Source organism: Syngnathus acus, chromosome 16 (assembly GCF_901709675.1).
Source record: "Syngnathus acus chromosome 16, fSynAcu1.2, whole genome shotgun sequence".
Taxonomy (NCBI): domain Eukaryota; kingdom Metazoa; phylum Chordata; class Actinopteri; order Syngnathiformes; family Syngnathidae; genus Syngnathus; species Syngnathus acus.
In genome coordinates this window covers 10,175,371-10,188,247 of record NC_051101.1, presented here as the reverse complement: position 1 = coordinate 10,188,247, position 12,877 = coordinate 10,175,371, and the positions used below count along the sequence as shown (strand labels likewise).

Sequence of the window (12,877 nt, the reverse complement as noted above, 5' to 3'; positions counted from 1 at the left end):
CGTTCACTGAAGGTACGCCTTATAATCCGGTGCGCCTTATAGTGTGGAAAGAGAAAAAGTACAGCAAAATCTTTTGACATCTGAAAACATGTTCTTATAAGTATCAAAATGTGACTTATGCCTAGACTAAATATGCATAATAATGTTCAGCTAATCATTTCCTCCCGGTTTAAAGAGCTTGAATAATAACGGCGCGCAGGTAAGAAATGCAAAAGTGGCATTAGAACGAGAACGCACACTGTGACTAAACTGCAAATGGCTTTATAGAGTGATGCAAGAGCAGCTGTGTAATTTCCTTCTCTGCAGTCATCCTAATTATCCTGCATCTGAAAAGAAAAGAATAGAACATTCTGAGAGTCAACCAATTTCTATCAGAACCTTCAAAAGGTGTTGCTCACATTTCTTTCACTTGAAAGGCATCAGGTGCATTCATGTTAACGTTGCTTCTTACTAATCTAAAAGGTAGTTTGCTTTCTTTTTAGCAACCTTTCCATCAAGCACTGTGGAATAGTGGTTAGCATGTTTGCCCCGCAATCTGATCATCTGGGTTTGAACCACAGCTGGAGTTTTCCAGTTGTTTTGGTTTTATTCCATATTCTAATTAAAAATGCTTGTTGGTTAACTGAAGACTAAATTGTCATTTGGTGGGTATGTTAGTGTGATGTATTTTTGATATGACCAATCCAGAATATGGCTGAAGTAATAAACCACAATTGCCCTTGATCCTAATTAAGACAAATTATATACACCGTAAATTAGCCAGATAGATTATTGATCATTTCCAAATGAAAACATCCTTTCCACCCCATCCACAAGTCCAGCTAATCATGAAAAACAATTCACTACAAATTGCACAAACAATCCAAGCCACATTGATGAAAACATAAAAGCTGCATAAATCACTTTGAGCAAGACACACTGAAATAAAATTTTTGTGAACGTGCTTGCCTTTGTCTTCCCAGAATCGATAAAGTGCTGAATGACCGGATCGTATTTCATATACGAACTCCACAACCTAACCCCGTATAGAATTTAAAATTGATCTGGCACCTTGAATAATGAAGACACGGATAGTGTCCATCAATAAAGTAAAATATAAAAGAAAACAGAAGACTCTTAATAGATTTTTTTCTCTCCAGTATTGATCAACGATGTGAAAAATCTTTCCATTGTATACTGAATTAGAAAAAAATTCTGATGTCAGACGTCCAAACGATAATATGCAAAGAGAAAGACGCAAATATGTGTGGAAGCAAATGTGAAAATATTCTGGCCTTGTGTTCCCTGAGAGCCACAGTTCACGTTTGTGGATAACAAAGTAGTCTATGTTGTTTGCTGCTGTGATTTACACTTCTTCTCTGAGCTTTCAATGCCGCGACGGGATTATTATGGCTGCGTACACGCTGATAACCTTGTTTGCCACTGAATACACAAATGTACGCATTAGTCAGGTGGCTGTGCTCACCTTGTGACACCTGCTGCACACTCTCACGTCGGATCTTAAATGTCTAAATCTGCATGGGCGTCCTATTATGGCAAAAAGCTTTTGTGTTGCACAGTGTGATAGAATCTTTGCCGATTCAAAATGGCTGACTCCGTGTGTCTGTGTGTGTGTACCACAACAAGGGAAATAAAGTGCCGACCACTGCGTAATCATGTATTTCTGACATCCTAATGTTCTTCCCCGCACAACAACTAACATCAATAGTCAACGTGATTGGTTGTTATGAAGTCGAAGAACACCCGTATTGTAGCCCCTCCTGTGAAAGCCATTACGACGATTGCCCCAAATGCAAGCAGCGGGAGAGGGCCAGGACACCAGGCTCGAGATAAATCCCACTCATTTCCTGTGTTGACAGTCTGGGGCCACTTCCTTGACTTGGTGAAATTAACGGTCCAGAACATTATTTTTCCCCACCCAACATGGCTTCATCGATCATTTTGTCGTGAGGCTTCATCACTTTCAAAAATGATGTGTCACTGTTTTCTACAAAAAGGCAAAACAACCGTTTTTAGGCCATCGAGGAGAGGAGTCGAGATAGTGAGGTGCAGTTCTACGACATAGTAGGGGGGAAAATATATTCAAAATGCCAAGCTGAAAGCTTCACTGATGAGTTAATGTGGCGACACACTCGACTGTTACAAAAGCGAGTATCAATCTGACACTAAACTCTCATCCCACTTAAAAAAAATACAAAATAAAGTAATAAAAGCTGAACCAGCTGGATGGGTTCATAATGAGAAGCCATGGGGAGAATCGTTTCTCTCTAACATTTTTTTGAAATACCAACAAAATTCAACAATCCAACTTTCAAGCTAGCGGTCGACCGAATTATTTTTCACTCTAATGCGTTTGGGTCATTTTAGCATACTGAGACTAAACTTTATCCGGGGCTTTCCTAAATTTTCTTTCATGAAAACCAGCAGCTAGCTAAAGCGCAAAATGCTACTTAAATATGACAGGCCCGCACTTGTTGCCAACCTATTCGAGTGAGTGAACACGCAATTTAGCTCCTGCTGTTTGGATGCTAGCAAATCCCGCTCAACACCTTAGCGCTCTATTTCCGTAAACCCACAATTTGGAATTTGCTGTTTACAATTGCTTTTGAATGTTTCAGCCCAGCAATGGCATCTCAAAGCAATTTCTACACCTCAACATACAGGATTAGCGCTAACACAACCATTTGAAGACGAGCGTATCCGTATAAAGTTATCACAGTTAGCATGATCGAGAGGTGTAATATAACTGCGGGCTTGACTACTCTTCCGTTAAATACAGACTTCCTTTGCCGAGCGGGAAATTGCAAGTGCCGGGGAACAGAAGCGAGTGACACCACGCGGGATGCTATGGGAGCATGTACAGCACATCCTCCCCATTTCACTTCCCTGCCGACGCTCTCCCCTCACAGAACGGCAGGGCGGATGGGAAAGTGGAAGGGGGAATGTGATTTGAGGGCATCAAGCAGCGGAACTGACAGAGACGGATTCACTGCGGCCCAAGCATGGAATTGCTTTTCCTTTCCTCTGGAACTGAGTTGGAAGTGCAAAGCTGCAACTGCAAACAATCTCTTAACAGCAGTTTTTACAAAGGCCCCCCAAAAAATGAAACATCACAGGAAGATGGGGAAAATACAACAACCAATTCAATTGAGATACTGATATTTTTTTAATTTTCCACTGTATGCCTTGAAAATAAATTCTCTCTTGTAATGGCGGGTGGGGGGGGTCGCAGATGACAACACCCACACTTTTAAAGAATGCGTTCCCATATGTCAGCCCTTCACGTAACTCCCATGAAACTTCATCCATCACATTCCATGCCACCCAAAGCGGTACTATAAGATCTTATGAGATTTTCCAAGAAGCAGGTGGTCATAGCTATGAATTACAACACATGGTGAGTTCCATACTGTGCAAGCTTTTATATGACAAACTGAATTATTAAAATAAAACATGATATACTTATAGGGGGGCATTTGAAGTCTGAGGTAAAAAAAAAAACGTTTTGGGACAAATAAAGAAATCGGATTAAAATTTGCAATTGACCAGTGATATTCACAATTTGTTTACGTTCATCACATCACGACTCCCCTGAATTAACAGAACAGTTGGTACCGTATTTTCCGGACTATAAGGCGCACCTAAAAACCTAAAATTTTCTCAAAAGCCGACAGTGCGCCTTATAGTCCGGTGCGCCTTATATAAGGACAAAGTTTTAAAATGGGCCATTCATTGAAGGTGCGCCTTATAGTCCGGTGCGCCTTATACTCCGGAAAATACATATGCATTCTGCCCTATGTCTTCAAGCCTTTATTTTTAACTTTTAACTTCATCATATTGAAAATCTTCTTTGGCACTCGTGAGGATCTTTGTGAGACAAAAAAAAGCGTGGCTGCAATATCACATCAGCATCGTGATCTCTGCCCTGTCCGGAACCACAGAGAGACTTTCAGCCTGTCAAACAAAACTACTTTTTCCTAGAGCTCTGATGTGGACATGCATTCATGTGTGAAATAGAGACCCCCCACCACACACACACACACACACACGCACACACACACACACACACACACACAAAGCATTATCAGCATCGTGTGTACACCTCTGTTGTCAGACAGGATTCATTGAATTTGTGTTGTCTGTGTGCATTTCATTTAATAGTGAAGAAGCCCCATTGGTCAAAGCCACTGAAGCCTGCCGAGGAGACCGAAATTGAAAGTGAAACAAACATCAATGATAAACTTGTGGCCAAGAATTCGACAGAAACGCACAGCAGATTGGCAATGAAGCCCCTAAAGACATCAATTTATTATAAGTAGATTTATCAAGAGAAGACAAGAAAAATATCAGAGTGATATCGCAACTTCTATCCCAAGCCCCAGCTGCAATTTACTCATCCCTGGTAAAAAAAACATGTCAAGTCCAATAAGATAAAATAAAAACAGCGTTCAACATTGTTCACCATTTTGTCTCATTCCAGCAAATTAGCATCAAACATGGAGATACTAGATATGCCGCAGTGAAACTGTAAAGAAAGCTACCTTTGAGTATTGCTTGAGAACAGACTAACTTCATTTTCCACAAGAAATATATGTGATATAATATCCCCAAGGTGCCAGGCTATTTAATCCTCTTGGATATTTTCTGATTTCCACCCATCCACCATGTAGTAAATAATCTTTATCAGCATTTTTTTGTGAAGAATTTGGGGAGTTTGTAAAAAAAAAAAATGTTTTGCAGTTCCCCTGAGATCCCCTTGCCACCCCAATTAAAAACATCAGATAATTCACTATTTATACATTCAATATGAGATTTAATGACCTCGACAACAACTAGAAAATTGGCATCAGAAAATATTAAAGGATGAAAAGAGTTGCAGACAACTAGCAAGTCATTAATGTAAATGAAAAACAATAAAGGGCCAAAGATTGATCCCTGTGATACCTCAAAGTGAATTATAAATTTGTTTTTTAAAACACCATTCAAATACACAAATTGCTCCCTGGCAATTTCCTGAATTCCATATCTACTAAGTTTTGAAATGAGAATTTTATGGTTGACTTAGCTTAGATCAAGAAAAACAACAAGGGGAATATTTTTTATCTAATGCAGATGAGATGTGGTTGATTAGTTTTAACAAAGCATGTTCAGTGAAGTGTTTCTTACAAACTAAAACCATATAACAAAAGTTAATGGGTGCCTTCAAGTAGCTCTGAAGTCTGCCCTTACATCATGTCCAATGCCCTGGCAAGTCTTCAATGGAAAAGCCACAGAGACAAATAAAGACAAATGGTTCTGTCTTCAGTGCAATTAGGTTCAAGTTTCTAAAAGACCAAACCGTGGCACAGCTACTGCCTCTCCTAGGACAGGACTCATAAAGCTGCGGACCAATTTGAAACCAAGTTCCTCTCAAACCGACCAGACAAGATGATGAAGAAAAAAAAAAATAGTACATGTACAGTTTTCTGTGGAAATGTTTTGTGAAGAAAGTTGAGTTCAAACAAGTGTGATTTATGAAGAGTGGCGAAAGTGAGAACTTTTTACATGCATGATAGGAAACCATGCAAGCGGCAAACACATTGTCGCTGTCCAATTAAAAGGCAATATTTCCACTTTATGGTGCTTATAACTAACATAATTAGGCTTGTTGTGTTCTCCTCCACAGCTTGTTTAAATGATGAAGCCAAGCAACCAAGTTTTTATAATATCATCGCTATTCGATTCTCACGAATTAGAGACGAGCAAAAGCGCAAAATGAGCTGAACCTCAGTCAGTTTGTTTTAATGAAACAAATATCAACAACTTTGTGTCATGAGAACACTGAAGATAGAATTGGCAGTAAAGATGTACTTTACATAAATTGACGAACTTTTTTAAAATCCTTAATCACACAATATATTATGCAACTATTTAACTTCAATTTTTGTAGATCATTTTTAGGATTTATATCTGCAAAAAAATAGATTTGGGAGATTTATATGGCACTGATAAATCCTTATATTTTAGTTTATTTCAAACATCCATAAAAACCATCAATACATCATGAAAGATCATAAATACCATTCACTTATATTAAAATGCAAATGCACTGACACCAAAGCTGAAGCATGACTTACTTTTGGAGTCTTCTCTCCATCTTTCAAGCTCCAGAATGTTTTTTTTTTTTGCAGGAGGTGAAGCTAGTTCCACGGATGTGGCCATCTTGAAAATGGAAGATGGCCCAGTGTTGCATTGATACATCCAATAAAACACTCGGTAAAATAATTTGGATGTCCAAATACTAGCCAGTATTAACCAAAAAAATAGATGCAGGTTTCAAATCCAGGTCCAGAAAGCAAACACCATGCTACATTTGGCTTTAGACACATGTGCTTGTAATCAACAAGGTAAAGAAGCAAGCTCTCAGGGGGCGATAGGTGGGAGGAGCTTGTTCACCTGTCGGCTCAGTTGATTGGAAGCAACTGACCTGGATTTGACCCCTCTTAATTTTTTTAAGCATTTTTTTTGCATTTCAAATGACCAAAGCAGAGTTAGCCCACAATGGTTCTTTGTGGCTCACACTTAAAACACACAAGAAGGAACAAAGCGTTTCTGAAGTGGTGAACAATGTCAAATGCGCTGGGTAAAACTTCTAAAGGTAAAGCTGAGCTGGCTTTTGATACAGTGGTGGAAATTATGTAAAAAACAAAAACAAAAAAAAACCCTCTATGTTAGTAGATTAACAAGAATTACCTACAAATATAATTTTCTTTATTTTTTTAAATTATTATTTTTATTTTATTTTAGATTATGTAAATTCTACAAATTAATAGGCCCGCTACATCACTGGCACATCAGTGAACAGTATAAATATTAATGGTGGTTATTGGGGATTTTTTTTTTTTTTTTAAATATTAACGTTTGAAAATATATGATGCTCAAGAGTAATGAACCACTACAAAGCAAAAAAAAAAAAAAATCTGTACAATAAACACAGATTTGGTATAAAATGTTAAAGTGCTTTTCTCTTCGTCCTCACTGTAATACAAATGAGTTTCATAATTAAGCAAAATGCAAAATTAGGACACATGGGAGGAAAAATGCTATGCTATGCTATTCTTATCTGGGATGTTATCTTGATGCAGCTTTGCTCACTACAAAGGAGCTGTTACACATCAGGACACGCTACGACGACATGAGGTTTGGAGTAGGTCGTGGCCAAGTGGCACCCAAGGACGTCCATTGTGGACTGAACTGTAGGACCCCCTTACAGGCTCAGATGGTTTCATCCGTTATACAACAGTCCTCCAGTAGCTGCATCCATGTTCTCGAAACAGCTGGAGGACAAAAGGGAAATCACAAGTGGAGGAGGAGACGGGCTGAGTGAGGACACTTAGAAAGCCACCATGAAGAAGCCGGTCTGCTGATTGAAGGAGATAATCCAGTTATAGTTTATCTCCGGGGTGAGGAAAGTACAGCTAGAGGGCCATCAGATAAGTTCTGAAAATTTCTTGCTGAAATTGTGCATACTTTTGACAAATATGTAATTCTAATGCAATATTTTATGGGCCTCGTCTTTGGTGGAAAATAAATTCAAATATCCCGTGCTTGTTGATGTTTGTCAAGGCTCGCTAGGAAATAAGATGGATGTTAGTCATTGCTACTAGCCTCCTTTTTCTGCTCTAAATAAAGTGAAGGATAAACCAGGCTGACCTTTTTTTGATAGGACCATTCCTCACATTGATGGCAGCTGTGTGACGCTTTATGACCGCAACCTACAAGTGGTTCATGTTGTCAAGCTCCCATCAAGAACATTTCCATAGAGGCCCTTGAGGACAGGAACAGGGTGGACTTTTCACGTCATCCATGATTTTTAGTGACCGGAGTGAAGAGCTCCTCCGATGGTGGACGAGAAAAAACATGGCGGACGGCTCCATCTGCCCAGCGCCGCCACTTGCCTCGCTCTGCTGACCACAATACGGCAGCCACCTGTTGTTTGACTGTCACATAGAGAGCAGCCGGACTGTTGGACAACATTTGATGTGTTTTCACACTGAAAACAACACAAACTGATTTCTTTTCAGAGAACAGCAGTCTGTTGTGTACTACGCGCTATTTCAGTGCTAAAACATAAACGGCCCAAGATGTCCACACCAAAGCATTTCAGAAAATGGTGTATTTCTTTCTACTGACAATAAAAAAAAACTTATACTAGACTGCGTTGAATTTATTCATTGACCGTTTCAAATGTTTATTATGTTTCTGCACTAAATGAAATGTTTACTAGCTTCCCCTCCACTCTTAGATCTTAATGTAGGACAGGACCTTTAAATGTACTTTGCTTGCATCATTTTGTGCAGCATCACTACATCCTATAAAAAGATTATCTGTTTACTTGGCCGCTGCACTCCAGCGAGACATCCCAATGCCAATACGAAATAGTTTACACTGTAAAAATAACAAATATTGCATGTATTTCAACACTTTTTAGCATTATGCTAAAAAATATCAGGCTTGGAGAATCTTTTTTATTTATTTGTCAGCTTAAACATTTTGCAATAGTATCGCTTTTCAACACAAAGTCTCTTGAGCTATATTTTTCAACAAGCCATCGTCAGTTCCAAAGTTTAGTTCTATCTCGCCAACTTTAGCAACGCCAGCTGGCGCCGCTAGCTCTCGGCCCTCGGTGCCATTTTGAAGACGCGTCTCATGAGAGTGTGCATAGCTTGAAAACTCAGCAGGGAAGCCAACAACGATCGACATCCGTCTCGATCCGGACGAGGAATTATAAGAACACGAGCTCGGAAGAGGTATGACAAAGCTCAGCTGGATCTCAGCCCGCTGATAACTTAACTCGCTCGGAACAATTTGTTACACCGTCGGAATTAAATGATAAGATTCCAATTACTTGCTAATTTAAACCAAGGGGCAAGGATGAGCGGTTAAGGATGATGGAACACGTTGCAAAGGATTTCATGACCTAATAGTTTTCTTCAGGTGGAATGGAGAAAAATCTCGCCGACATTAAATAGATAAAAGTTCTCAGCTAGGTCATATTGAATCAATCACGTAGTGTATTTGCAGGTAAAGTGTCATGTGAAGGGCACATGCATATAAAGCCACCTGACCTGCACTGTCTCGGAGCTGACACTGGGTGGTCTAGTCCTCTAATTAATCGGTCTTGTCTCCCCACTAAAGACTGGATCAGGTTGTCAGGAGTGCTGCATTATTCAACACTGCGGTGGCTGAGAGAAAGACGAAGCCTCTGGACTGGTGTCACCTTTCGCTAAAAAGATAGCGAGGGAGAGAAGAATGAATGGAATTGTAGATGAGAGGTTGAAACAGGGGACAATGGCGACTTATGTAAACATAATTGTATTTATTTGTCATTTATTAATATTGTTAGATTCCTCCCTAAATCACGTCAGTTGATTTAAGACGGGATAAATAGACGGGTGGTAATTATTATTATTTTTTTTCTGGGGACAGACCGTTCTATTGTGAGCACTCAATCCAATCGCTTTTCACGGCTTATCCTGTTCAGTCACGCATGAGGTGGAAATGTCACACGGCATATAGAGACTCACATTTACAACTACGGTTGCTAAGTGGGATTGATCTGACGCTATCAAAAAATATCACTGTATTAAAATTACAGCTTCAAAAATGTTTGGGTACCGTATGTTCCGCACTATAAGGCGCACCGGATTATAAGGCGCACCTTCAATGAATGGCCCATTTTAAAACTTTGTCCATATATAAGATATATACATTTGGCCCGCGGGCTGGACTTTGGACACGCCTGCTGTAGTGGCTCAATATTGGTCCATATATAAGGCGCACCTGATTATAAGGTGCACTGTCGGCTCTTGAGAAAATTTGAGGTTTTTAGGTGCGCCTCATAGTGCGGAAAATACGGTAAATAAATTCCCATCGAGTATAATGATATGTTTTGATTAGACAAGAAGTGTTTGGCGTGATGGGAGTTCTGGTGGCTCTTCTGGGCCTGCCCACTGTTTGGCTTAGAAGTGTTACTGTGGTGGATTTTCTGGGATCTGGATTTTCGGTGTTGGATTCCCACTAATTCCTTGGCTTCTGTGTCCTTGGGGTTTGCTTATCTTGGGGCAGAGATAGGATGGTCACCTTGCTACACTGGTAGGAGGCAGATTATATGATCCAAGTCCAATACATCAGCAACCTGATCTTTAACTTTTGGACAAACCCAGAATTGACGCTGCTGCTTGGTGTTTATTGCCACATCTGCTCCATCTATAGATCTGAGGGCTCTTATGTTTTCGAGTGGCAGCAGATGCTTTTACTGTCCTATAAATCAGTCTGCTGCTCAAAAGGCTTGCGTTTTCTTTTCTGTCTAGTTTTGCTTGGTACATCACACCTGCTCTGGGATAATGAGATCAGAAAATTTAATTGAAAAGAGGACAAGGGATGAGTCACCCCACTCACATGAGCAGAACTAAAAAATTGTGAAAACGCATGTCTTAATAAAAATATAGGTACAGGTTAAAGTACAAAGAAGCAAATTGATTCTTGCCCTGATGAAAATTGCTCGCGTTCACATTTGGCCGAAGTGAAAATTGGAAGATTAAAAAAATGGAGATCAAATAGTGGCGCTTCAAGAAGGAAGTGAATCACATACGCAGGAAAAACATTGAGGGTCGAAAACTAACAGCAAGAAAGATGTCCTGTTCTTTCTTCGACGGACAAATCAATCAGAAAGTTGTTTTTGTTTTTAAATTGAATCGACAACAAGCTCTTCTTCCGCCATCTTGTTCTTTTATTGTTAAACTTCCTTCTCCATACCTCTATGTAAATACACACTTTTCTTCACAAACACAACGCTCAGAAACACAGTAGTCATGTATCATTGGTTCCTACAAGAAAACAAGTGAAGTCAACGGAACCAACATGGCAGTCGGAGCGCAGTCATTATTAAAAGCTTTGGAATGACAAAAAGTACATTTCACTCACATGGTGGGAGGAGCTGCTGAAAAGCACAGCGGGGGGTGTTTGGGCATCATTTTAGGAAAATGAGTCCAACATGCTGCACTCAAACAGACGTGGTTGTTAATAGCGCAAATTAACGACGAAAAATGTCATTTACAAGACATTCAATTTGATGGTTATGGAGTAGTCACAATTGGGCAGACATAGTTTACTATTCACAAAGTATTCACAATGTACAGTATTTGTATATACACATTCCGTCCATCCGCCGCCACAAAAAAAATATTCAGGCACTTGCTGCTTTAATCCAGTGATTGTTTTGATCACTGGCTAAACAGTAGCTACCTCATTCCCCTTTCGTAATCATTCCGAGCGCACATTATTTTTCTTAAGTGCAGCTGCAAAATGTCCACCTGGCTTCCATTTGTCAGCTTTCTGTGGCTTTCAGGGGTCTATTAGGGCATGTCCGGGAAAAAGCTGCTCTTTATACTGTTTGGGGAGATATGCTAGCTAGAGCATTTTAAAGGCTGATGATGGATGATAATGGCTGCTCACAGATAACATTTTCCTGCCTTTGGAGAAAAATACCAGGAAAATGGAAAATAATTCCCTCGTGGTGCATTTATGTTTGTTAAAAATATATTTCAGACATGTACAGTGACTTTTCCACTGCGCTATCGACAATTGTATAAGATTACTAGGAATGCGAGAGGCCTAAATGTGTTGTTCCAATTTTTATTTTATCTGGTGACCACAAAATTGGCTGTATTTTTTTGTATAAATGTTATTCTTTTGGATATTTTACATTGCTTATAAATGATCAATAACATACTTCTGCAGTGTTAGCATTTCTCAAAACAGTTTTACTACGCTGTCATCAATCTGTTTTTCATTTTAGCACTGAATAAAAAAAAAATATATATATAGTTGTGAAGCACTACAGCAACTTTTCAAGTTGTTGCAATACGTACGGTGACAACGCTAAGGATGCAAAATGTCGGCGTCGATCTTAGCGATTCGAGGAAACTCGAGAGTCATTTTAAGCGAGAATGAACGGTAACTCTTAATGCCATAATTCAACTCAATCCAGAAGCCTCATAAATGCTAGCGTACATAATTTCATCCAACTGCTACAGTTAGCGAAAGCACTTTTTATACTCCTCTTTCTTTCCAAATGGTTGCGAGATACAATCACAGAGTGAAGTACATACTGAATGATTATCTATCAAGATAAAGCAGAAAAAAGAAAATAAGAAGAATGTTCAAGTCAGTCGTAGGGTTTGGCACTGCAACAGTAAATAGTCCAAGGAAAAGATCAACTGTGTGGCCAACACACGACGGAAAAAAAATAGAAGACTGGAAAATCTTTTGGCCGGTTTGTGGAAACTTATCGTGTGTTATTGTCAGAGAATAAGGCCGTTTATGGTATGCTAGTTAATTCATGCCAAAAGCACAATGAACTGCTCTTGGAGGGGAAAACAAAAATGTCCATGTAGAGATAACGCTGTTGTAACCCAAACAATGAACCACGGCCAAGGTGACCCAACTTCACAACAACACGGGTCAATTTTGTCATTCATAATAGATTTTTTTTTCTTCTTCTTTTTTTTTGGGGCTACAGAAAGCCTTGGCACAACAGAGCTTCAGTACAGCGGCGAAAGCGCAATTTTTTTTTCTTAAAAAAGATAAAACGTCACCACAAGAAGAAAAATCACAGCTGTACATTAAAGGTTAAAATTTTGAACCACATTTTTTTTTTTTTGTCATTCAGTTCTTTCAATAGCAGGTTCAAGCAGTGACGTAGAAGCGCCTCCGGGCGACCTTAAATCAAACATGCGGGATATTTGTTCTGCATGTAGTTGCTATCTCCCTTCAAAGCAGTCCAAGTACTCCAGAATGAGGTCATAGCAGAATCGATACTGGTCCTGAGAAAAAA

The 12,877-nt window shown here is 39.4% G+C and overlaps 1 protein-coding gene across 4 annotated transcripts in view; it reads right to left on the bottom strand.

The window, feature by feature from the left end:
• Positions 1-10,753: 10,753 nt before the first annotated feature.
• The window catches only part of ptprub (protein tyrosine phosphatase receptor type Ub), a 120,773-nt gene continuing 118,649 nt past the window's right edge, over positions 10,754-12,877 (bottom strand). For all 4 annotated transcript variants that reach the window (XM_037274187.1, XM_037274188.1, XM_037274189.1 and 1 more), the window contains one exon: positions 10,754-12,866. In XM_037274187.1, the coding sequence (XP_037130082.1) occupies positions 12,804-12,866 (63 nt within the window). In that variant the 3' untranslated portion in view covers positions 10,754-12,803. The remainder of the gene's footprint in view (positions 12,867-12,877) is intronic.